The 25,955-nt window shown below is 40.8% G+C and overlaps 1 protein-coding gene across 1 annotated transcript in view; it reads right to left on the bottom strand.

Moving 5' to 3' along the window:
* Positions 1–25,955, bottom strand: part of actn1 (actinin, alpha 1) — a 58,454-nt gene that overhangs the window by 8,830 nt on the left and 23,669 nt on the right. The window contains exons 2-14 of the mRNA XM_005746560.2: positions 21,423–21,537; positions 20,897–21,016; positions 16,823–16,909; positions 16,185–16,272; positions 12,784–12,862; positions 12,408–12,489; positions 11,579–11,664; positions 6,845–6,937; positions 5,617–5,847; positions 4,654–4,801; positions 4,348–4,498; positions 3,923–4,031; positions 3,407–3,547 (exon numbers count right to left, since the gene is read on the bottom strand). Of these exons, the coding sequence (XP_005746617.1) occupies positions 3,407–3,547; positions 3,923–4,031; positions 4,348–4,498; positions 4,654–4,801; positions 5,617–5,847; positions 6,845–6,937; positions 11,579–11,664; positions 12,408–12,489; positions 12,784–12,862; positions 16,185–16,272; positions 16,823–16,909; positions 20,897–21,016; positions 21,423–21,537 (1,530 nt within the window). The remainder of the gene's footprint in view (positions 1–3,406; positions 3,548–3,922; positions 4,032–4,347; positions 4,499–4,653; positions 4,802–5,616; positions 5,848–6,844; positions 6,938–11,578; positions 11,665–12,407; positions 12,490–12,783; positions 12,863–16,184; positions 16,273–16,822; positions 16,910–20,896; positions 21,017–21,422; positions 21,538–25,955) is intronic.

Below are 25,955 nucleotides of genomic sequence, written 5' to 3'. Positions count from 1 at the left end.
CAATGCCCACTGTTTTAAAAAGGCCCAAAACATCATAAAAGACACCTCACATCCTGGCCACTCCCTGTTCGAACTGTTGCCCTCAGGCAGACGGTACAGGGCAATCAGAGCAAGGACTAATAGACTCAAACACAATTGTTATCCAACTGCAATAACACATCTGAATACTACAAAAAAAAAGTCCATCACACCACTCTGAAACATGTGTGTGGGAATGTATGTGAATGTTTCACTGTTACATCTTATTAGTATTTTAAGTATTCTATTTTATTTATTGAATTTTATTGTTTTATTTATATTTTGATATTGCTAGGGATGATGCAATGATCGGGGACCATTCTTAATTTCGTTGTTCTCGTGACAATGACAATAAAGTTTCTGATTCTGACTAGCCTTTTTTGTGAATTATGAAATATAAAAAAATTAGAGTCTGAATTTTTTTGCCTAAAACCTGTGGTGATATGGAACTTATATAACACTGTGCAGAGATATTAAGAAAGATTTATTTAAAAAAGAAGCAGCCAAAACCAAACACATGTAATATAAGCTTCCTCAGTCTGATGAAGTGTTGATTCAAACAACTGCATTTTCATTTTTGTTCTCTTGATTGATTCATTAGTTAAGACAAACTTGCTTAGGTCTGCTTGCATCTGCTTTTATGGTTTTATACCAGAATCTGACAAAGTCAAACTCTGATATTGTGTTTAATTGCATTCCTGCTGTGAGTGAGATGAGAAGATCCATGTCTGTGTGTCTGTGTCAAATCTGTTTGATAAATGTTAGATTTAAGTCTAAAGCCCATCAGAAGAGAACAACATCCACCTGCTGAGAGTTTTTAATTAAAAAAAAAATTCAGTTTTAAAGAGGCCCCAGACAGTGCTTTATTTTATGAAAGCTTTCTGTTACAGCCATGCTGTCACTGGGCTGGAATTCTCCTCTGTTAGATCAAATATGATTTGTGGCAAAGAGGAAGTACCTCACACAATAGTGCAAACAAACCTGGAAGTGCTTAACTGTTAACAATAGGCTCCCTAATGCAATTTCAGTGCTAAGCAGCTATAGAGAGAAATTCAAAACAAACAGTCAGCTCATGTTATCGCTGTTTAATCATTAAGTAGCAAAAACACCCTGCTTGTTGTCCAGTTCATAATTTTCATATGATCTTAGAATACTCCAGGGGCCTGTTCTTCGTACCTCGCTAAGTAAGTTAGCTGGATTTGATTGTTGACGATTTCGCGTGATCTTGGATCGTTCGGTTCTCCGAAGCTCATCCGGGACTTGCTGTCATAGTAACAGATCCGTAAGCGTAAACCTGCTCGGGAGCAGGTTTACTTTATGTAAACAGGATTAGATCGCGGCCACTCAGGTATGTCCGCTTCATGTATACGAAAGCAACAGCGATATTTTACCACTGTTTTACCATAAATAAATATTATCAATGTAACTAAAGATAATGCAATATTTGATTCTTTTATTGATTCCACACAGATACATACAGGTCATTTCCTAAAAAAAGGGAAATGTACTATTAACATTCTATTTCATGTATTTGATTATTTCAGATGTAATTCATATTTCAGAGTAGTAATTGTAAATTACTTCGTGTAATCAAGATGAGGGACCACGGCTATAAAAGCGAAGGTGGATTTGGGAAGCCTGTCGCAGCCATGTCCTGTCCGTTTACGCGAGCCACCCATTGCGGAAGGTGCAAGATTGATAAGGAGAGTTTTCAGAATTCAGCGTGTATTGCTGGATAGACAGGATCCTTTAGCTCAGCGCGACAGTGTGCTCATTGAGAGATATCGATTTTCCCGTGAGGATATTATTCACTTAACCAACTTGTTGACGAGGGGGTGCAGGACCACCACCTGTCTTTTTTTGCTCTGCCCTTTTCCTGGTTGCTGTTATAAACAAACAAACAGATTATTTCTGGGTCTCTTTTCAAGAGACTAAAAGCAAGATAAGTGATAAATATTACCATTCCGTAGAATATTCTTATATTTCACTTTTACTTGTTCCCATGTTCTAGTGGGTCCTGTTGTGGCTCTAATGTGAAAGAGGATATAATGTAATATAATATAATATGATATAATGTAATATAATATAATAAATTACTTACAAGTTTAATTTGTCAGCAACTTTCTGCCAGCCCTCTCTCCTTGCTTTTGCAGCCTTTGCAGTGTTCCCTTGTGTTTTAATTAAACTCTGAGACTCCTGAAATCCCTCAATCAAGAGTTCTTGCTCTGCTGCCAAAAAATACTGAGCACGCTCCTTCGACATTTTCGCCGACCAATCAAAGGGTTGCCGATCAATGTTTCTACTATCGATGCGTAGCCCCTTTTAAGCCACCCAGTGATCTCACATTACTTCATCCAGCTGTACTAATCGTCAACAACAGGTGTGTTCAGAGAACCGGAATAGCGAGCTCAAAGTTGGCGCGATGATTTGATCTTGGATGTAGTAAGCGAGGTACGAAGAACGGACCCCTGGAGTCTTTTGATCTTGAAATTCAATTCAATTCAGTTTTATTTATATTGTGCCAAATGACAACAGCAGTCACCTCAGGACCCTGAAATATTACAGAGAAAACTCCAATAATCAGATCAAGTACTTGGTGACAGCGGGAAGGAAAAATTCCCTTTTTAACGAGAAGAACCCTCTGGCAGATCCAGGCTTAGCAAGGGCAGCAATCTGCTGCAGCTGGTTGGGGGTGAGGACAAAAGAGAGCCCATTCCTGTTGAACTCTGCTGTTGCTTCCTTCCCCGTTCTAGCCCACAGATCAAAGGCTCTGAATACTGAATGGAACTGAAATTAATGGAATTTGTTTTTTGTGTGACAAGTCGTTAAATATTTAGATAATGGTAAATCGTACACCAAAACTTTACAGAAGCACACTTTGCACAATTGAGCCGGTCATTTTAGAGTTTGAATGATCTTTCTAAAACAGACGGTGTTGGACTAGCTAGGAGCAAAAGTTTTGGAGAATTTGTTTCCATATAATAATGTAGTCATGAAATAAAACCATAAATCTTAGCATATTTATGATTTTAGTAGTCTCACATCATAAGAAGTACTCAGCAAAATGTAAAGTAACAACCATTATGACTTATCCAAAGCATCTATTTAGTTTACTGAAGATATATCAACTTGGTCATATGTTCATTTATTACCATTATGTACCACTAGAAGGTGCAATATGCTGTTAAGGTAGCAGGCAATATGTTGCTTCTTCACATTAACTTGACATAGATGATAGCTGCTTAGCCAACGCTCATCAAGAAAGTAAAGAAGCACCAAACGAACAAATACCTGCGTTAGCTTCGCAGCTACATAACCCCTGCTGTGTGTTTAAAGGCTGACAATTCTATTTATTCCCTAAAGTCACATGTAATTTTCCCCATCTCACCTGGATCTCTTCAATGGTGTGGACAATAAATGTATCCTGCAGGTCCTCCATTGCGCCCTCCATCCAGTTGTTGAACGGAGCCGCTCTTTTGGCAAACTCAAGGTACAGCTGGTCGATGGTTTCAAGGAGCTTCTCTGTTCTCTGTTGAGCATTAAAAACGTGATAAACATAAATTTACAGGGTTTTTATTGACCTTCAAAGTCTATTTGGGTGAAATTTAAGAATTCGTGGAGGCTTTTTTTTTGCATGAGCATTCACAGAGCTCAGAGGGATTTGGGGGGTTATATCTTCACAAATAAAGTCTCTAAACTTGAAAGGCTTTTCAAGGCCAGCAGAAACTCTGAAATTGTCGTCACAGTTTCTCACTGTGAGGAAAAACTCTTTCATCTCTAAATTTTTGCCCTCACCAGCATAAAGAAGGACAGGGGGAATTTAAAACACTTTAAAGCGAGTCAGAAATGTGACTCTTTGCTAGGTTGTTTACTTTTGATTCCCTTTGGGCTTGTCCCGTGTTACCTGCAGAGCCTCGCTGCGTTTCTGGGTCAGACCTCCCAGAGCGTCCCATTGGTCGCAGATCCGCTGGCAGCGAGCGTTAACACTGGGGGAGTCATAGTAGTCCAGCTCACTGGAGCACAAAAGAGACAGGAACACAAGTGGTTCGTTATCTGCAGCAGAGCAGCTTTAACTCACATTAATCATCTTTCATAGATAAGAATTTTGTTCGTGTTTGTCTGTCATCTTGATTTGTTGATTTTGTGTTTTATGTGGCGTGAAATGAGAATGAGCAGAATATCCTAGTTGTAGGCTCAGCTCTTACTGTGCAAACAGGCAAGCTGTAAATGCACAGGAGCCCTCAAATTATCCAACTCTACTTCATCCTTTTATTGATCCACAGAAGGTTCCTGCACAATTTACGATTTCCATCTGTTCACTTCTCTTACTTTAACTCCTGTGCAATGGCTGCAATCTGCTCCACGCGGTCCTGGTGTGCCGCCAGGTCACTCTCAAAGGCCTCGTGTTTTTTCAGCAAAGCCTTAATCTCTGACAGAGAGGCCGTCTCATAGTCCCGCTTCTGCAGCATGTCCTCTTTACCTTCAGGGGGAGACACAGAAAGTATATCATTAAAGCTAAAATATCTCCCACCTATACTTCTGCATTTTTACTTTACCTCAGCCACACAGCACTAAACACAGGAGCGCTCTGGTTCGTTATGTTCATATGTGCACTTTTTTCAAAACAGCAGATACCTTCAGTCCAGGCTTCGTGGATGGCTGCTTTCTGCCTGAACTTCTCTGCCAGGTGGTCGAGTCTCTCCAGCCTGCGGATCTCGTTGAGGAGCCATTCTTCGTAGCCTTTCTCTGCTCCCTCTAGATTTCCCCATGCATTGTTAATGTCCTGCATGAGGCAAAGGACAAACAGTCTAAAACAGGCTGTGACTTCAACGGATGAAAATCTGAGCTATAAATCCAAGTAAACAAAACAGCTTTCATGTTCTGCGACTACATATATTATTTTACAAATACACACATCCACAACCTAGCATTACTTTACTTAAACCTCGCATTTACTTTTATGGCTCACTGTCTTAAGTCTGTACTTAGCAACTGTATATATTCTACTTAAGGAGTGACGACTTATTCTGTTTAGATCAGTCCTCAACGTGGAGCTGAGACTGCTAAACGTTGAGTGTAAAATGTTAAGGTACTATTTGTTGCACTGTTTGAAAATGCTTAATGTTTTACATGCATTCAAATTGCTTGGAATTTGCATGTGCAAATGTTGATCACCTTAATTACACAAAAATGGTTTTAGAAACTTGGTTTGAGTTCAAAAGCAGTTGTTACTTTTGTCTGGCTGCATTTGAGCTTTGATAAATGCTTTGCAGATGAGGCTTTATTGCCTTTTTCAGTTAATAATGAAAGCTTTAAGACTGAACCAAAAGGGAATTGAAAACAGTGAAGTTACAGTTGGTGGAATCTTATTCGATTTGTTCGTATACTATTTATTTCACAGTTATAATGGGAAAAATGCCTCCTGATGTTTTGAGACTTTACAAATTGTAAAATGTTTATGTAATTGTTGTCACGGCGTAATTATTCATATTATGTAATAGTAGAAAATTCAAAATTGTTAGAGTAAAAAAAGTTACAATGTTTTCTGACATCTCAAACTTTTTCAAGTTTGTTCTTTCAGAAACTGCCCTGACTTACCGAGACCATCTTTCCCTCAGAGGGCATGAACGCAGGCCTGTTGCTGAGCCTCAGCTTGGTCTGCAGGGTGTTGAAATTGATCTCCAACTGGCACTTTTCCTGCACTTTGGGCGGCTTGTGGAGGCGGCGATAATCTCTGAAGTCCTCCAGCTTCTGCTGCATGGCCTGCATGGTGTTCTCCGGCATTCGGTTCTCCAGCCAGGGGATGGTGCGACGGATCCACTCCAACAACTGGGGTGTTGTGTAATGTGTGGAAAAGTGTATGTATGTATGTGTGTATGGTAAAGGATGAGATTATGAGGAGGCAGATGGAGGGAAAATGAGTTCATGGAGATGAATGGGGAAGAAGAACCATGCAAATCACAGAAAATGGAGCGTAATGATTGTCAGAGAGGAAGAAGATGAGATGTGTTGGATGTGATTGACATGTGAAGAAAGAATATAAGGTGAGATAATTAGTTGACTAGTTACGTTTTACTAACTGATTGCAACGAAATGTATGTTTTGTGTCTTTTTCTTTTCTCTCATTTTCTTTACCATTATCTATAACACAGCATCAGATATACACAAATATTTTTGTATTGAAAGTTCACTTAAATTAACCTGACTTTACAACAAGAATGCACCAAAAATAAGTCTTTTTAAAATAGTTTTTAATAAACAGTTAACTTTTAAAAATCCACTGATTTTTTCAAGGAATTGTTTATCATTTGGGGAAATAGACATACTTTCTTTTGTCATGAGAGATAAAAGTCTCAGCTTCAGTGGCATAAAGTGCTAGCCTGAACCTGCCCACTGGTACTGTGGTAGGTAAATACGTAAGGATAGAATGAAATAAACACGTTAAGTTCATATCTGTTTGTTTAATCTGTGACAATTTACATAACTGTAAGGTAACTCTATAATGTTATCATGCAGCATGTACTTTACCAGTCTGGTCTAATTCTCTGCTACATCAAAAAACCTCATTTATAAGCAAATGGTATAAAATGAGAGAGAAAACAGACCGACTACCAAAAAATCTGATTTTATCTGGTGCACTTCTATGCCTAAAACCTGTTTGTCTGGCCGCTGGTTATCTTGATCTGCCATGTTTATACCTGTTTAGAGCACAAACACCCCCAGGGGTAGGAGGTGAAGGAGTGGTGCAGTAAGGGTGAGGAAAACAGAAAGGGGGGGGTAGAGAAGTTGCAGGGCAATTAAAGGATAAAAACTGGGGTGTGCTCACATCACTGGCCAGCTTCTCATAGTCCTCCATCAGCTGCTCATTCTCTTGGTTGACAGCCAGCACCTTGCAGATCCTGTTGGCCGCTGTCTCTGCCTAAATGGCGGGAGCGAGGGGGGGGAAACAGAGTGAGACCCACAGCTGAGAGAGACAGAGCAAATTTTGAGCCTTGGTGTTATGCAGCTATCTCTAATGTTCCTTGCATATCTAACTGGTGAGTGTGCCACAGGTGATATATTTGATCTGACTGCATCCATCCATCCATCCATCCATACTGCCTACACAGAAGCACTCCAAGATTTCCCAAATGAGTCATTTTTAGGGAATGAAGCAATACATCAGCAACAGCTCTGCAGGGAAGTAAAATCAGGACAGTCACTGCATGTTACCATACCTATAATGTATAATGATGCCTGGACGTGTGTGCTGTACTGAGAATGTCAATGAAATGCCCCAAGATTAAATAGAGTCCAGCCTGTTTCCAGCAGGCACGACTCTACAGAGAAACGGCGACAACTCAGAGAGCTGTAACAATGATGCATTAAACTGTACCTGCCATCAGGTGTAGGGGCAGCGTTCTCTCTGCAACACTATCTTTTTATAGCCTAGCAGCAGCAAATAGTGTTATTTTAGCCTCTCAACCTACATAAAGAGAGCTCTGACTGGAGAAATGTAGAGTGAAGCCCAGTGGGGGGAACAGGGGGGCTCATCTCTGACATAACACCTCTCTCAGTCTTTAATACTGAATGCACAATGTATGAATAAGTCACTGTGACGATATGTAGTCAGGTAACCTGTTGTGTGTAAGATGAAAATGCTGTAAAGAGAAAAGAATTCTGAAAGAAAATACAAGCAGAAACTGAAGTGACATGCATAAAGTCTGGAAAATATGCAGCAGATTTTAGCTGAGAAATGCAGCACACCCAGACACAGTTTTTAGAATAAAACAAGAAACTCCATCTGCGACTGCAGCAAATCAAAACCATTGGCAATATACCTCTGAAGTGCTTGACAAGTAAATGTATTGATTGAAAAGGCAGCACAGCCTTGCAGCAGTGTCCTTTTAGAGGGTGCACAGTCTCAGTAAGCTAAACCCGAGTCTCCCTCCTGCCCCATTTCATAGTTCACAGCCTGGCATCCCACACTGAGGACTGTTTCCAGCCTCTTTTGTTAAGAGATCACAGGGGAAACTTGGCTCGGTCAGAGACATGCTCTGGGGGTTCTACCAGGAGTTGCCTTAAAAGGACAGCCATGATGTGCAGGTCGTGCTTCTGTGAGCAAATGTTTGCATGCTGGGCCTGTTTAATGAAAGGCTCGACAGCCAGGACCTCTTTCATGAATTACTTTGTTGTGACATCACAGCGACCAGAGGGAAGGATTATTAAGGTGAAAACCATCTTCCCATTTATCTGCGGTGCCACTGTGGACACTGCCCTATTTTGTGTCTCTTCTGTATGATCAGCAGAAGCCCCACAGACCTGCTGCTCAAACCTTCAGGTCAGAAGAAAGTCAACTCGAAGAGATGGTTTGTTTCAGACAGTGGAAAAACTAAGGGGGCGCACCAAGACTTGATATAACAAATATTTTTAATGGAACAATTAAAGGAAATTTGATCATAATAGGTCCCGCATTAAAACCTAGAGATCATAGTTCTTTGATTCTTTTGACATTCCTTTTTTGATTCAAGCCCTTAAACTTGCAATTACTCATTTTTAGCCCCTTTGGGACAGCAGAAACACTCATTAAACACCACAAATTTCTACCAAATAACAGATTTTGAGCATGATTGCAATTTTCCCTCCCGTTCCCTCCTGTCTCTTTAGCAGCTATAAATGAGTTCTTTTGTCTAGTGTGAAGTTTAACTGAGCTTTTCACTTTAAACATTTGACAACACTGACTGAGAAACAAAAGAAATAAACTGGCATGTCTGACAGCAAAACTAAGAGCTGAAAGAAGCTAAAACAAAGCACAGAAGAGCGACAAACTGTGATAAAATTCTGGGCACTCTCCTCGCCACACAGACTATGCACTAATAAAAATGGACCATGTGATCCAATGTTAATAATGGGGCCGTAACTTAAAATTGGGCCTTAAAGAAGATGGAATATGTGTGTAACTACAAACTCCATCAAAGCTCAATGAAACCTCCACAATGAGAGAAATAACTAATAGTTTTTTATATTCATGTTCCATTGTCATGTAGCAAACAGGTGATACACACGTGTCTCCTTGCTGCCACCTTTTTTGAACAAGGGAGAAAAAGGAATAACAACATAATCATGTAGCACAGAATCTATTTTTGGATCAGAGACTGAATTGTAACCTGATTATCAGGAATTACACTTCCTTAAAAAAACAATACTGTTATTTAACTTTGTGGAGTTAATGTGAGGATTTCCACGTGCAGAGCGGTCCAACATAGGAATGTCTAACTCATAGTGTTTATTGCTAAATATCTGCCCTAAAGGGTGAAATCGGAGGTGTTAAAGAGAGGAGGAGTAACTGTTCCTCCACCCATTGTTTCTGAAATCTACGCCAGAGCTGTAAAACTGTGTGCCAGCCAGCAGCAGTTTCCGGACTCCTGCTTCTCAGGACAGCTCCATTAAGAAGTGGATCCTAATAAAGATTTTAAGTACAGGAGACTTAGCGGATATCCTGCATGTGTGATAAGTCTCTATTACTCGCTGCGGAGATCTTTAGCGGATTTGGCATGTCTTTGGAATAATATATTCCACTGAGAGTGCAGGGACTAGTTGCAGGGGTGTACATTGTATCAGGGATCAATATACTGCTGAAAGAGAGGAGATAAGGAGGCTCTGAATAAGCCAAGTCTCCCAGTGGAGCCACCCACAATAAAAATGCATCAAGCGATAGCACTTCGAGGCACATAAACTCAATTTTCAGATAGCAATGATGTCAGCAATGCAAATATGTGTGTGTTTCTTGGATTGCTTAATGTTTTAATATGAAGTCAGAGCAACCAGATATCCTACTCCCACCTAGTCTATAATCAGGATTTGCTGTGCAGAGAGGAAGAACTCCTTTACTGCAGGACAAGAGAAAATGTTCTTTAGAAACTTATGTTATTGTAGTAGGAAACGTGACACTTTACATACGAATTCAAAACATAGACCCTGCTTTTAGCTCTATTTTTCATCTCCACAGACTTCCTGTTAGCTGCTGAATGCTCCATTATGTTAAATACGTAAACTTATTGTTTCTGTCTGCTGCCTGAAGCTGGACCAATGATGTACAGTAAGGGTTTTTGAACATCGCTATGAGGGAGTTGTAAGTGAATGGAAACATGGAACTGTATAACCCAAACAATGAGCTAAAAAAATGCTAAAAAGCTTCAGAGAACTAAGACAAAAAAAAAATACTGCCACCAAGTACAGCAGGTATTTTGTGATTTTTTTTTTTTTTACTTTTTATTATGTTTTATTTCTCACCTTCTGTTTGCCTGAGAATGCGTGGTAATAACACGACACATAAGTCATGACGGCCTTCTCATCTGGCCTCAAGGTGCTAATGATATCTGCCAAGGGAACAGAGGAAAAGGAGAGAGGACAGGGAAGAGAAAAAGGCACCAGTGTAAAAGTGTGCAGAGACAAAAAAAGGCCAGCAGGGGGTGCAGTGACAAGTTATCTCCAGTTTACCTGCAGTTGGTCTTCAAGTTAGCTTGTTATTAGCGATTCTTAATTTTTCTCATGAAAAGTGAGATGCTTGCCTTGATTCAAAGTGGGAGGTGGAAGCATGAAGTGAAAACACATTCATTTTATAAGGAGTAATGGTTTCTTGAGTGTTTTAACTTTTCATTTTGTTGCATTGAGAGCCAGCTGTATGTCATCCCACACCTCCTTATCTATGATGCAATCCAGAGTCCAGCTGTAGTTTAACTTCTCTCAATGAGGCACACCACTCTCTCCACTTATAAACACAGACGTTTTTGGTGCACGTTGCTTAAACACAGCTGTGGTGAAGTGCTTTCTCCACTGCTGGGCCTCTTAGATGAACCTGGCTCTTATATAACTTGTGCCTCATGATGCTGCAGAGGTGCAGCACAGTCTCACATTTCCTGTTGTACTTCTATGTACGCTGTTGTCAAACTAACAGACAGGAATTCGTTATCCCACTGAGAAACTCCAAAGTGGCACTTCTTTCCTGTAAAGAAACAGGGAAATGGACTCCTGTGTGTAACCAGCTGCCACATATCCAGCCTCCTGCTTGACTACGAAGCACCAGTTTTAATTGTATTCATTCCTTCACTCTCAATTTAAGCTGTCACTCCGAGTGCTGAACATAATCGTCCAATTAAACAGTTACATATCCCCTTCTGTAATACACTTCAGGCTAATTTGTGTCAAGCCATTGCTGTTATCACAGCCAATCACCATCACTCCGATCAGATAAACGTCGCCACACTTCCCACTCTGCTTTTGCTCAGCACCATGAAACCCTAATGAGGGGTGGCTCCGCTAGCCTGCAGTGCCATTACAACAAGGTAGACTGGAGACACACTTGCACTCGCTGCCTCTAAGAACAGCGTGTTTTTGTCCCATCATGCATTTGGTAGTGTGAACCATGCGGAAAGTAAAGAAGACGACCCCTGCAGGGGGCGTTGTGCACTGCAGAGAGAAGGATACTGTTAGGAGAAACACGTGGAGGTGGAAAAAAGGGAAAGAGGGGAGTGAGGCGAAGAGGAGAAGGAGGAGGAAGGAGACGCTGCATCCAGGATACCTTCTGAGCGCCTGAGAAGGCGTGGTAGAAGCTAGAGACGTAGGTCATGATTGCCTTCTCGTCCGGACGGGCAGTGCCCACAATGTCTGTGGGGAAGAGAGGACGTCAGGGAGGGGATGGAGGTTAGGGTTGAGTGGGAGGAGGTTGAGGTTGTTAAACACAGAACAGTTAAATGAAGAAACAGGAAACAAAACTCATCACATAAATAATATTTAGAACGAAAACAAAATCAGTGGTATGGACCAGATGCGCTTATGGGCTTTAGCTACATCTCTTAACAGAAAACCTCCAGTTTTCAAATCTAAAAACTACTTGGTGAGCAAACCATACTTGAAGATACAGGATGACGTCAGTAAGGCTTAATTTATTTGTAGAGAAAGAACTGAATATTTACATTTAGTAGAAAATAGTCTCCCATTGTTTGCACAGCTGCACAAGTGAATGCTAAGGCCAAAATATACCCTCTCAGGAATCAGGATAACGCGCACTTGTTGAAAAGTTGGTCATTTAAAGTCAAAGCAGAATGTCATTACCAAAAAAATTCAACAAATAGACAGAAAAAGTGGTGTTTTTTTGCATTCCTCCACTCTTTCTGAAGGCACAGTAGCTCTGGTAGCTGTAAACACTAAAGCAGTTAGAGTGGTTGAAACTTGAAATAAAGTGATGCAATAATACAAAGATCGAGTTAAGGTGACAGCGAGGTCTTCAAAGAGCTTTCAGATTTCTGAAGAGGAAATCTAAGAGAGCAGATTTTTGCTTTTAAACAAAGAGAGGCAAGAAATCTGCTCTTCGTGACGTGATTTTACAGTTTGACTCCCTGCCTGCTCACCTTCTGCGTCCAGCATCTTGGGGATGTCCAGGTACTTCTCTGCCACGTCGAAGGCTGTGTTCAGGTTGGTCATGGGGTCGTCCTGGCAACAGGAACAACCAGCAGATCATCAAGACTTTTACATTGCTTTTAACTGCACCATAGAAATAGTTAAACATCATCATTGGAGATATAAGCATGGTAATTAAAGTTAGCTACAGGGGCTGGCAACCACTACAGAAGAAGGTACAGCTAGAGTTTCTCGTTAATTGGTCAGAAGACAATCATGTTACTTCCTTGTCTTATTTTCAGAGTTTATTTGAGGCATCTGAAACGCAGTGACTCCTGTCTACAGCTCCAGTTCGGGGTTTCCATTGCCTTTGAGCAGCACACTCACCTTGCGCAATTTTCCATAGTCAATGAGCTCTGGACGGTGTCGATGAATGAGCGCGCAGAACCCCAAACCATCTTTCCAGCTGAGAGGACGAGGCAGAGAAAGAGTGATCAGGAAAAATGGCAGGAATTTAACTTTAATCAAGACCATCCCCATCAGTCTGTCCTCCTTAATCAGCTCTGTGTCAACCCCGAATCATTCCAACACCACGTGCCATTTTACTGTTATCTTCTGCACCAAACGTGCTCAAACAATAGCTCTTAAGAAATTCAATGTTTTTTATCCTTTGCCATGAAATTTTCCTTTGTGCTTTTGTTGCAGAATAAGAAACAAGACATACTAAGACGAGACAGATGTTCAACGTGTGTTCGGGACTCAAGGTGGGGCTTTTGGTGCTTTTCAAAAGAGAAACTGTTTAAAACTCGGATATCTGTTGGAATTTGAGTGCCAGAGCCTGGAACACATTCAAAGAAAAAGATATTCCTGCTCAGACACTTTTGTACACTGAACAGACATGATATCTTGGTACTGGTTTTCTTTCATTTTCCAGAGCAATTGTCTTGGCAAGCGATCTCACTGCGACTCACTAACAGATGTTACGTGGTTCGCTTTTTATTGTATGCAGAAACCAACTGGCTCTCTTCTGCACAAATACAATAGAATGCCAGGTTTTAGTGACTCATATAAAGTTATTTATAATTCATCTTCAGCATTTACTGCATTTTGTCATATTTAAACGATGCAGCACAACAATCTTCATGCAGATATTCTCTGCCTATGCTTTCCCTTTTGATGAGACTGGCAATAATGCTAACATTTGGCCATTTGATGATCAACATGTTATATGCACTAATATACTCCCATATCATCCAGATGCTGGTAATGTAACCATGTGTTCATAAGACACCAGATGGCCAGATCCTCTTTCACCCAGAACATGGGGTGTCTATGATTTTCAAAAGGAATTTCAAACTTTGATCACACATGCTTACACTCCACAGGTGTTTTTTTGTGTTGTTTTATTTGGTTTTCTTTTGTTTTATTATATTTTGCCGTTTTCACTGCCTTAAGGCACCGTTAACCTAAACAGGACTTTAATCCTCTGTGTTCAGCACATCAGGATTGTGTGTAATAAAATGTGCTTTATAAAGGAAACCGTCATTGCCTTCAACCTAAGTAAGCCTAAGCACAAAGAAGGCCTTTGTATACAAATAATTCTCAATCATTTAAAACTATCATGCACCGTGATGTAATCTGAGAAATAATCATATTACTGAGCTATTGTCAATTGTTTTGTTTTGCTCTTATTTATATTTCACTACTTTCCAGCCTTTCGTATCTCCAATATGTGGAGAAAAGCCGACCATGTGGATATTTTGCGATTTTAAGATTAGATATTAGATTTGAAATTATTTCCAAGTCATTGCATCCTATTATTTTTGGATCCCAGGTTGTAAAATCCATACAAGGCATAGCAGCTAAATCTGATTTTGATCGTGATTTTGTTTCTCTGAAATATATTTCTAGCTTGGCCTTCTGTGGCTCATTGATTGGTGCCCTTGGTGCTGAAACCAGTCGGTCTAAATGCAGCACGATGAGATGGAGCCTCACAATATCATCAATCTGGGGAAGCTGGAGAAGGTTTATTAGTGCTTTCTGGCTCCAAACAACAAATTAGTGAGATGGGATGCTTAATGTATTATTCGCCATAAAAAAGTGCCTGCAACGCACAACAGGAGTTTTTACAAGGGTGCTCATTGCTTCTTATACCTGAAGCAGCAGTATGTGAGCGTTCAGAGAGAAAAAGCAAACTCTGTACTCTTCCCTCCTCTTCCATCTCAAAAGCCCTGCTATCATCTCTCACAGTGAGACCACATCAAAGATCGGGACTCTGCTCTGGCAATCCCATTCTCCTGAAATGACCTCATCTCCACCTTCTCATCTCAGCTTTCATCCACATCTGAGGATCACAGAGGTCTTCTTTCAATAATTCAACATACATGGAGGCATTCTGTGTCATGGATCCAGGCCCAGCCAGGCCTGAAATAGGGATGCCTGGGTAGCATCCTCACTTGTATTTTCACATTCAGAACTTACAGCTAGTCGCTGTAATTTGATTAATTATTTGCATGCAACATGTCTATGGATAATTACTTCCACTTCCTGCGTTTCACAGTATACTTTACGAGGAAGTCTACTGTCTGCTCCTGGTTAAGGGTGTGCACTCTGCTATTTCAAGTCTGATCTGTTCACTATCAACGCTGTCTGAGGCAACAGCTCTCATCTGCATCGAGTCTGAGCTATTTATGAAATTATGTGTTTGTGTAATTCGGGTGTTTTAAAAAATTAACTCCACATAAAGACCTCACTGAAACAGCCAAGCTGAAAATCACATTTTAACTGAAGCAGTGCCCTTTGCCGATATTTGGAGAAGGATTCATGCATAATAAGCTTACCAGTAGGAAAGTATCATGTGTCAGTAAGGGGACTTCCAAAATTTAAAAACACTTCACTGAAAGAGGCTTATGCTTTAATTTTTTTGGCATAGGTGGCAACAAATGGTTGCAACAGGATACCTGAAAGTGCAAGTCCTCGAACACGAACAAAGACTAAACCCAAATACAGAATTTAAACACATGATGAAGCATCCTGTCAGAGATTTTTTTTTTTTTTTTTTAATCTCTAACAGGTTGTCTCACAGCTGGGACGCAACCTAAGAATCTGTGTTGCATTAAGGTTATTCATAGTTCATAGTGTTAGAAGAGATCTAGATCACAAGGTGACACAAATACACTTCTGTTTATGTGTGTGTGCACCTGCCAGTCGAGCAACAACATGCCTCAGGTGCTTAAGCGTTTCATCGTCCGCCCATGATGAGATTTGTGCGTTTGCAAAGATTTGTTTTTCCCAGAGTTTCCAAAACAAAGACGAACGACAAAGACAAAGGTAACATAAGCCAGAGTGGACGGGACGATATTTAACCATCCTCCTGTAATCCAGCTCTGAACTTTTGCTCAGGTAATATCAGCTTACTGTATCTCCTGATTGTCAGAAATATTTCCAACACTAAGCAACAAACTGGGCTGTTTCCCTTTTCCCCCTCATCTTATTTTAAGGTTTGCTTATAAATGAGCATTAGAACAACGAAGAGCCAAAAGCAAAAATGCACAAAAGGTAAATTTTTCCACTGAGGTTAAGCTAAAACTGTTTTTAGCTGAGGTGAAGGCACCCCTGCTCGTACACATTCTTTAGTCTAATTTTCCCTGTTTGACATCACATTTTGAGCCTCCGATAGTTATGTTTATGGTTCCACAATCTCATGTGATTAACTGTAACTGCAGCTTAGCATGTGAGTAAAACAACCATCTGTGTGGCTTAATTTGTGCTCCTCTCCAGCCTCGTACCTGATGTGAAAGTTTTGGATGTTAACATTCTTGTATGGCGCAGTCTTCCTCTGGCACCACAGCAGGAGGCCCTCTTTGGCAGATGTCTCTGTGGTTGGAGAGAAGGGATCATTGTGAAGTTGGAGGAACTCTCGGGCTTTTACTTTGACCGACTCTCCACTAATCCCTGTTTAGTGCTGGATTAAGTGGAGGTGAAGAGAATGGAAAGCATGTGTGACTGCTTGGAGGTTTCATGCTTTCCTATTTCCAGTCAATACCAAATGGTGTCAAGCATCCTCTTTTAGCAAACCAGTAAAGCAAAGTTCACTAATAAACACAGTGTGGAAATGCCGCACAAAGCAAACTTTACAAACGTCTGGCGTTTAAATTGGATTATCCTGTAAATGCATTATATACGTTAACCATGGACAGGACCGCATCGCAAACGTTTCCACCTTGAAAAAAAAAAAGAAGAAAAAAAAGAAGCTTTTTTAAGCTCAGTGCAAAGGTCTTAACACTGAGACACTGTGTCAATGAAAAGTGTTTTCAATTGCAAATGAAGACAGTGAGCTAGGCTTCTTTTCAATAAACCAAATGAATAAGACGCGTGTGGAAATGTTCCCACAAACACAACCACACACACACACACACAATGCTACCTTCCACAGAAATGTCTTGAATGGCAAAGCGGAGGATAATGGTCCAGATCATTCCCAGGGTCATCTTGGCGTTGCCATCTACGATCTCTGTAAGAGGGAAAACCAGTAACATTTCAGGACTGATGCATTCAGCAGGCACTTATAGTATAATATATTTTTCTCACATCTGGCTTGTTTGGTGGTTTTCAAGCAAAGAAAAACTACATTTTTAGGTTTAAAAGCTGACAATTTTGTCCATGGCTCTAAGGAGAAGGCAAAGCCCTTTGGTTTCATCTATTTAATGGATTGCCATAAACTTTGAAACTTTGCCACATCAGGCTTTACAGACTGCACCTATTCTTAGTCCCTTGATGTGGATTAAAAACACTCAATAAAACTCCTTCAACAGGGGGGAAAAAAAATAGAAGAAGAAACTCTCAGGAACGCAGACACGTTTAAAAACAAACAAACAAACAAAAAACCCCCATCACATTGCTCTGTGAGACTTGTACAGTAATATTAGATGTTAAGATTACTTATAATAGCTTTTAAAAGACTATATTGCTATTCTGTGTTGTATAGATACAGGCATTTACTGTAAATGTTATTGCAACAAAACTTATATGTATTTTGGGTGTTTGGAAAATATTTCCATTAAAATTATCATATTTTAAAGATGCTAAAAATACAGCACAACAATTGGATGTCATCCTAAGGCACCAACATCCCAACTTTGAGTAGTTTCTTATACTTAAACTACTGAGTGAATGCTTGTGAGGCTAGCAGTTTAACAGACTCACATAACCTAACATGCACTTGCACACAAACCAGCTACCAAAACAGAGAGTGGAGACGCTCAGGTTACAGCTCACGCGCAGGGAGGCTGATCTCATTTGCTGCTAAGAACTCCACTATATTTTGATCCCTATTTAGTAAAACAGCTGCTTGCTGAGATATCAGTGTTCAAAATCTTTTAATCTCGATGCTTAGATTAGACAACAAGATAACCAAGAGGTCAACTAAACACTCAACTCCACTTTAATGATTTCCCTTATGTGTGCAGCAAAGCCTTTATGAATGAAACATGTGATGATTCAGTGATTTGAGCCAAGACCTGTTAAGCTGTCAATCAGCTGTGCGCCTGCAGCTGAAGGCTGTGAACGAACTGCCTGTGTCCAGCCCTCTCTGTGTTGTCGATAATGAAAATCCCCTCCAACAGGTCACCCTGTTTGCCCGCCTTCAATAATTATTTGTTTCTGCCTCTAATCCAATAAGGCTTGGAGCACGGCCGCTCGACTGTGACAAACTCAGACTGCGAGATGCCAGTCAGATGTCTCTGCGTGTAACGCGGTGCGAAAGACGCCCGCGATTGAATTAGGAGGCAGAAAAAAGTCAAGCTCGGTGCTTCAGGCTGACACATGCAGATACATGTTGAGATTAGCTCTAATGAACATGACTGATCCACCAGGGGAAGAACAAAAATCCTTCTAATTCCATTTGAAACTGCATCCCCCCGTCTTTTATCCCTCACCCACAACAAACCCCCTGAGGAGTCGCAAAGACCTGAGCCTTCGACTAGTCACTTCCCACCAACACAGCTAGCAGAGCGGCAGGACCAGGAGGGGATTCCAGGCGGATAATCTGTCTGGAATGTTGGTCTGGCTTAGGAGTTTTTATACTATTACTCTGGGCAGAAAAAAAATCTCTAGTTAATTTCAAGTTATTTCAATTAATTTAAATTTAAAATGCACCTGCCCTGTCTCAGTTGTGATTATTCGCTGGTGTTCTTTGTTTGTAATCAAATATTTTTGACTTTCCTACTGCTGGTCTCATTGAACACATAACTGATATCTCTCAAGCTAAGGAAAAATGACACAACCAGTTTGTTTTTTTTATAGTTTAGACATTGCAGATCAGGTCTGTCAAACTCATCTACCCCACAAGTTTGAGCTCATGTGGGGTGGACCAGAGTAACTAATTATTCCCCCTAATTGCAAAAATCACCTAAAATCTTATTCAGTTGCTATATTTTAAAATAAAATAATACTATAAGCCACTTAAAAAGTTGACATTTATACAGCTTGTGAATTAAAAATATGTTAAATCAATTTTTCATTCAATCCATGTTTACGCAGATGAAGCACAATTGTGACTTTGTCAGATTTTGCGTTGCAGCTCAGCTTTTGTCATTAAAACCTTCTCAAGCTAAGGAGTTCTTTGCTAGATTTGTGCACGACGCTGACAGAGACCGGCTTATGATGGAAAGACTAGAGATTCTGAACAGCAGGCGTTAAGACTGGTCAGAGGTTAACCTTATTAAGGGAGGGAGGCATTGGGGAGGGACAGTAATGCCCGTCTTAGCCACCGTCCAAGGGATCATATTCATTAAAGGGACACTTCACAAAAACATTAAAACATATAATACATCTTTAGTCAATACAGTTATAAATTGAAGGAGAATCTATTAACCTTAAATTCTAAGGCTTTAGTTTTGTTTATTTTCAGTAGAACAGACTCTGCTAGAGTGCTTTTTACAGTTAAAATTATTCCTTATTCCTGTATTTACCTTCAATTGTTCCTTGATGAAGAAATTTTCACTTGTCTCACTTTAAGATTAACCTCACTTTGCACATGCAGGTTTGTGGGACTTCTGTTATCATAGGCAGAGCTGTGTGGCTGAGTTGACTGCCCTCACACAGCCCTAAAGACCAGTCAGCAACCATATGGCAACCAGAAAAAAATCCCACTGATAGGTGAGTGGCTGCTGGAGGTTGCTACAGGACCCAAAGAGATATATGGTGCTGCACTCCTCCTTGGGATTTCTTTGTTGCTAGCAGGTCGTCACCAGTAGTTTACCGCAGAAACAGAGAACATACACCTTCAAAGTAAAAGTTTCCCCTTTTGAAACCTGTTGATTGCAACAGTAAGGCAAACCTTTTACTCTGAAGTTGAATTTTCCAATTTCCTTTTCTCTGTCCCATTTTTTCACGTTTCCAGGAAAAAAGGAGATTTTTGGGTGAAGCTGATCTTACCCAGCAACCACTTGCCAAAAGGCTGGGGGATACACATTTATAGCCACTGACTATATCAGGGGTAGGGGACTCCAGGCCTTAATGGCCGGTGTCCTGCAGGTTTTGGATGTGTCCTTGATCCATCACAGCTGATTTAAATGGCTAAATTACCTCCTCAACATGTCTTGAAGTTCTCCAGAGGCCTGGTAATGATCTAATCATTTGATTCAGGTGTATTGACCCAGGGTGAGATCTAAAACCAACCCTTGAGGTCTGTATTTCCCCCCACCCTTGGACGATATATAGAAATACCTGTTTCCAACTCAAGAACCGAAAACTTCATTTGTAAGCAGATTTCATAGGGATTGCAGTATGTGTTCAGAAACATAAATGTTAAACTGTTAACAGCAAAATCAGCACACCATCTTTAGTAATTCTGGGTAGTTTTTAAAGCCATCTTTCAGCGTTTTGAGGAGCTCTGCAAAATATCTGTTTACGTTCACTCTAAACTAAACAGTAAGCCAAAAAATATCTGACAGTATATGATTTTTTTCAGATTATCTACAGCCATTGACAGACTTCCTGTTTGTTGCAACACATGTATGCAAACTATGCATGTGGCCAAGACTGGGCAGACAGTCAGAGAGAGTGAGAGAGACAGAAAGTGAAAGTCGAGTGTTTACTCTGCTAAAGACTTGTTTACTCTCAGATGGGAAGAGGATGGACATCCCCAAGTTATTTGTGCTGAACAATGAGCAGCCTCAGCCCCAGAGGGGATTGCTGATCCTAAGATCTACTCTCAGAAAATGCACTGCAAAGCACAAGCTCTGCCCGAGCACTCGGCAATAAGGATCTCATTAAACCGCACAGCAGCCTGTGCCACTGCCATGGTAACGGGTGAGAAAGCGAGAGGGAGGGCCGGAGGCCACATTATACATAACTATTTACAACAGAACAGTAGCTATTGATTTGGCTGATGACCTAATTAAAATCAACAGGTGACAAATGCAAACTAACTACAGAGAAGGTCATTCTGGGTTTTGTGGAAACTGTCTGACCTTTGCTTTGATGTGACATCACTCACCTTCAGCTCCAATAGAAACCAGCTTCACTCCTTTGCTGGCGATAAAGTCGAGGGCTTTGTTAACATTGGAGATCTTGTGGACTCTCATTTTGCCTCTCTCTGGTTTGGCCAAGCGTTCGCCTGGACAAGAAACACATTTTCAATTACAGAAAAATGTTTTTTGATTAGCAAAAATACATGACATCTTACAAAAACAATGTAATGTTATTTTAATACTTCATTCTGAACTCCACCTTCAAATTGACCTACAGCTCTGGTTTCCATCTGCATAATCAAATATGAAGGCCTTAATTTAAATTCCTCTCATAACCAGACACATTATAGAAGATAAAGCTGTTAAAATTGTGTTTCTTTAGTTCAAACAAACACGAGAGTGTTATCTACACTATGATTTAGCTGTCAGAAATACATTTTATACAAGCATACTGTTGGACTAGTCCTGTAAGGGGAATTCTGGTAGCTAAAAATCAACAAGTGCTGTTTTCATTCAGGTAATCTTGTTAAGCAAGGAGCTTTTTTCCCTCACCTGAGATGACCTCCAGCAGCAGCATGAGTTTCAGTCCATCCCGGAAGTCCTCTTCGATGTTCTCAATCTGCGTGCCTGCTTTCCTCAGGTGAGAGTTACACCAAGCTGTAAACGTCTATATGATGGGGAAAGAAATCAGATAAAAACACCGTCACATGTGTGTATTTAATGTGCTGCAAAATATACACCAAACATGAGCCAACCAGGTTCTTAAAGGGGCAAGTTTACTTATCAAGCAACTAGAGTTTCTTTGTTTGCATTGTATTGTATTGCAGGCTTATTCAGTTTTACAATCTGATGATATTGGCACTAGTTCAAAAAAAATCAAGCAAGCAACGGTGACAATATCATCAGCAGGAGATTATTTGGATTAGCAGATTTATTTAATTAAGTGGTTTTTTTTGCCTTAGGTGGTTATAACATCATTTTCTCAGCCTTCCAGATCACACACCACTTCTTCCTCCTTTCAGACCTCATCTGCCCTTTCAAAGTACACACTGTTGTTGTGTCTTGAACTGTAACCTTTTTGCTGTAAGAGTAACGGGCACAGTGGATGGTGAATGCCATAAATCCTGCATTTTTGGCTCATTGCACTTGGCATAAATAATGGGACTAAATCTTTCTCTGACATATTAAATAACACCAATGTGGGTACAGTAGCGCACCAGAATTATCAGGTGTAAAACAAAGAACAGCTCACAGGAATGCTGTTAGCTTTAGGGCACAAATTTGGTAAAAAATAAGAGAATCAACATAGTTCATCTTTTGGGAACTACGAATGTTTGTACAAAATTTGTGCATTTTCTGAGAATTTGAAGTAGATGCTGACATTTTTCAGTCTAGCCCAACATTGCTATCCACAGGGAAAAGCTGCCAGGAAATCATGTCTGGTTAGGATATCTGTGAACAAAATACTGAAACACTGCCAGCTCCGTTTACAGTTTATGAGGGATAAGGGAGTTCTCCTACAAGGACTAATAAACCACAACATCGGGACCTTTAAAAGTTACATATCAATGGAAATCTGTTGATGGACAGATGCAATCCCTGCTCCCACACTTTCACCTTTTCCTGTGGTGCCGACAAACTTGACTTCTGGATTTTCTTCACTCAACACACACACTGGACCATTGTATACATACAGTAGGTGTAGCAAGCCTTGGATTGTCTGGCATTGCTGGCATGCAAACATGCTAATGGAAACCATCTGGAGCAGGACCTCAACCGCCCAACAGGAGCTGGCATGAGGACTGGGCCCGTTATGCACCCTGTTGCAAAACGCCTTTTTATGAGTTCCCGGGTTAATTGCATCCACTGTGCGCAGATCAGACACTGTGTTTCCTCCAGAGAGCTGAAGGAGGACCTGCAGGAGCAGAGCCAGGCGTTTATGAAAGCCAACACTGTCTTTCACTGGCTTGCTTTCCACTGCTGGGGAACAAAAGCCACTTAAAAGTCATTGGCGATCTGGTTCGAAGCACTTGTGGAACTTCCGCGATGAGATCACGCTTAAAAATGGAGTCGCGTGAGGTTTACACGGCTATCAATAAACTACAGTGTGGAAGAGCTGGGTTTAAGATGTGTGCGAGGTTGATGGCGTGTGGTGGAGTAAGAAAAAAAACTGGAGGAAACTCTGTAGATACTGTAGAAGATGTGAAGGGGAACAGACAGATTATATGGTGTTTCATCCCTAAGGGCAGGACTGACGGAAAAAGACCAGCACTGAAGATTTATGTGCAAACAGCAGGCACACGCCCTGAACCCAGAAGATACTACTTTCCAGCAATACTACTCATGATTTAAGTCAAGCTCCAACAGGCACTAAGATATTTGAAATAATTCTAATCAATAGTCCCTTTAGGGGCTTTCCAAATGTTTTAAACAGTCGAGGCAGAGCTGTGCTGTCAGCAGCTTGTGTGAATACTGTGCAATTTAATCAAAGTATTAAGATAAGAGTGTTTGCTTGCTCTGCAGGTTCAGATTCTTACAATGTTCTGTCTCTTTTTTGTCTAAGATGTCATTCTTGACAAGTGCCAGCTCTTTTGTTCCCTCCTCTTTGTGAAACACCTTCAAAATAACAGAAAGACGATCTAAATTATATCAGGAAATTTTGCTAACCACCTGCAAATAGCTTCATGTTAAAGGAGAGCAAAAAAGACAGGAAATGGTGTGAAGTACAAAGTGGAGTGTTTTGTATGCTCTGAGCAGAATAAAATGAGTTTTTACCTAAAACTCGTGATTAGTGCAGGTTTATGAAGACCAGAGTGTTGAAAACACTCAGAGTGAAGCTGCAAAGAGCACAGTTGTGAAAACGACTAAAAGTTCCCAGAAGGAATGTTAGCTTGTTAAATGTCTTGGAAGGAGGGCAAGTTTGGCTGCTTCGGGTTGGACGACAGGCCTCCTCCTGACAGGAATTAGCCGGCCCTCCTGCAGTTTCTCTAAGTCTCTGGGTCACTGTGGAGTTTGGCAACAGCACACAGTCCAGGCTGGCAGCCACCTGCACCATCACATGACCCCCCTCTGGCTGCGCTGTGGACTACACTCCCAGACACCTTCAGGTGTTCTGAGGCTCTTGGCAGGGCAGGGCTCAGAGTTGCTGCTCCACTGATCACAGAGAGACAGATTACTGCACGAGCAGACAGCCAAGCATGGCTTTGACCTGAAAAGCTATAGTCAGTCTAATCTTACAAAAAAGAAAATTAATAAAAGAAATGTGCACATTTTGTTGACCCAAGATCCACTTGAGGTCACCGCATCTGTGGGACTTGCCAGCGACATTACCCAGCACAGTTCAGTCATCAACCTAAAAGTCTTTCTATTGTAATCTTAAAAATGAAGATATACTATCTGATCTGTTTCAGATTTTCCATCAATAAATTGTTAGGATGATAATTTATTTTCCTGGAATAAAACACTTTATCCTGGAAGACCAGATTTAAGATCCACTTTGAAGGATTCTTGGTTATAGTTGCTTGTCCAGCACCGACTGCTACAGAGTGGAAAGGTCACGTTTTCCCCATTGCTCCTCCTTGGGATTGAAAGTGACAACTGTGCAATGAGTTTCCATATGACTCAAGCTCGTCTTTGCAGAAGATTGCCAACCCAACTTAATTAATAGCTGTGGTGGACTCCCTAAAGAGCTAAGAGAGAAAAACCTCTGAGAGTTACCTAAGAGTGAGGCTGAAGGGCTTTCCCTGTGCTTAGCAAATATATATTTATAGCCTGAGGAGGACGCAGGTTGAGTAGCATCGTCAAAAAAAAACCTTACACAGTATCATCAGGCACAATATGATGTGACATCAATATAATATACTTAAAACTTCAAGACTTACTTTTATTTTAAAAAACAATATTAAAGAAAGCCCATGTTTACCCATCATCTCAACTCTGTAGCTCACTGAGACTCTGTGTCTCTACTACCGTCAACTTCTCTCTGTGTGATTGTTGAAAAGCAGGGACTGATTTAAAAAGAAAACAAAAAAAAAACTGTGTCATTGTTTTTGGATCTGCAACAAAAGGACAGAGTTGCCCACATCAATACAGCAAACTGACCAAAAACTCATGCAGCTGTGAAGCACCTAAAGCAATTAAAAACTGCTCATTATATGAATCCACGGTGTGGCGTGTCTCGTAGTATTCCTCTGCACTCCATGTGCAACTGTTTGGTCCTTGTACAGTTTGTGTCAGTACAGTATGTGCTGTGAATCTCTGTAAGCTGTTGACATGTCTGCTCCAGAGTCCTGCCAGTGCAAAATCGTTCTCATTACTGCCGTTTAACGCAGTCTGTTTCAGCTTCAGCATCATAACGTGTAACAGAGCAAAGTGAAAGCATGACTGAAGGGCTGAATGTGTCTGTGGGAGGAACTGGAGGGTCGTAAAAATTGGAGGCCTCCCCCATTCTCTGCTCTCTCTCTTTCTCTGTCTGGTCTCAGCCTCCCAGAACTGAGGCAGGCTGTAAAAACAACAGGGGTCAAGAGTGGGAGAAATCTGCTCCACATCAACTTCGGGGAAGTCTGCCAGTGAGCATCATTGCATGCAATGTTTGTCCCATGGCAACCACCGAATCTACAGTTCAGGACCCTTGAATACCACAGGATACTCAACCTGGATAACCTGTACTCAGTGGTTATAAACACTCTATAATAATTTATGTCACTGGGTATTTTGTTAACCACCAGCACCAATGAAAGAAATCTGACTCAGGTTTTAGTAAAATACAGCTAGAGATCAGTGAGCAACCATCTAGCAACCACTGGTTGCAAGGGAAAAATCTGTATGCAGTAGCTGTGATTACTATTCATGCAGCCCTAAAGGCCGGTCGGTAACCTCGTGGTAACTCCTGGTCACTAGGGAAAGGTGGTTGCTAGTAGTTACTACTATGAAATTGGTTGCAAAGAGTGCTATACTGAAAACTTTCTTGTGATGGCTTGCAGGTTGCATGTAGTTTGCATGGCAGATGTCGGTTGGCAGATGCTAACGAAGCAGAAACAGAGAAAATTCACCTTTAAATTAAATGTAACCAACACATTTAAAAAG

This window comes from Pundamilia nyererei, unplaced genomic scaffold, assembly GCF_000239375.1.
Source record: "Pundamilia nyererei isolate P.nyererei 1_Seehausen unplaced genomic scaffold, PunNye1.0 scaffold00179, whole genome shotgun sequence".
NCBI lineage: Eukaryota > Metazoa > Chordata > Actinopteri > Cichliformes > Cichlidae > Pundamilia > Pundamilia nyererei.
This window is presented reverse-complemented; position numbering and strand designations above follow the sequence as displayed.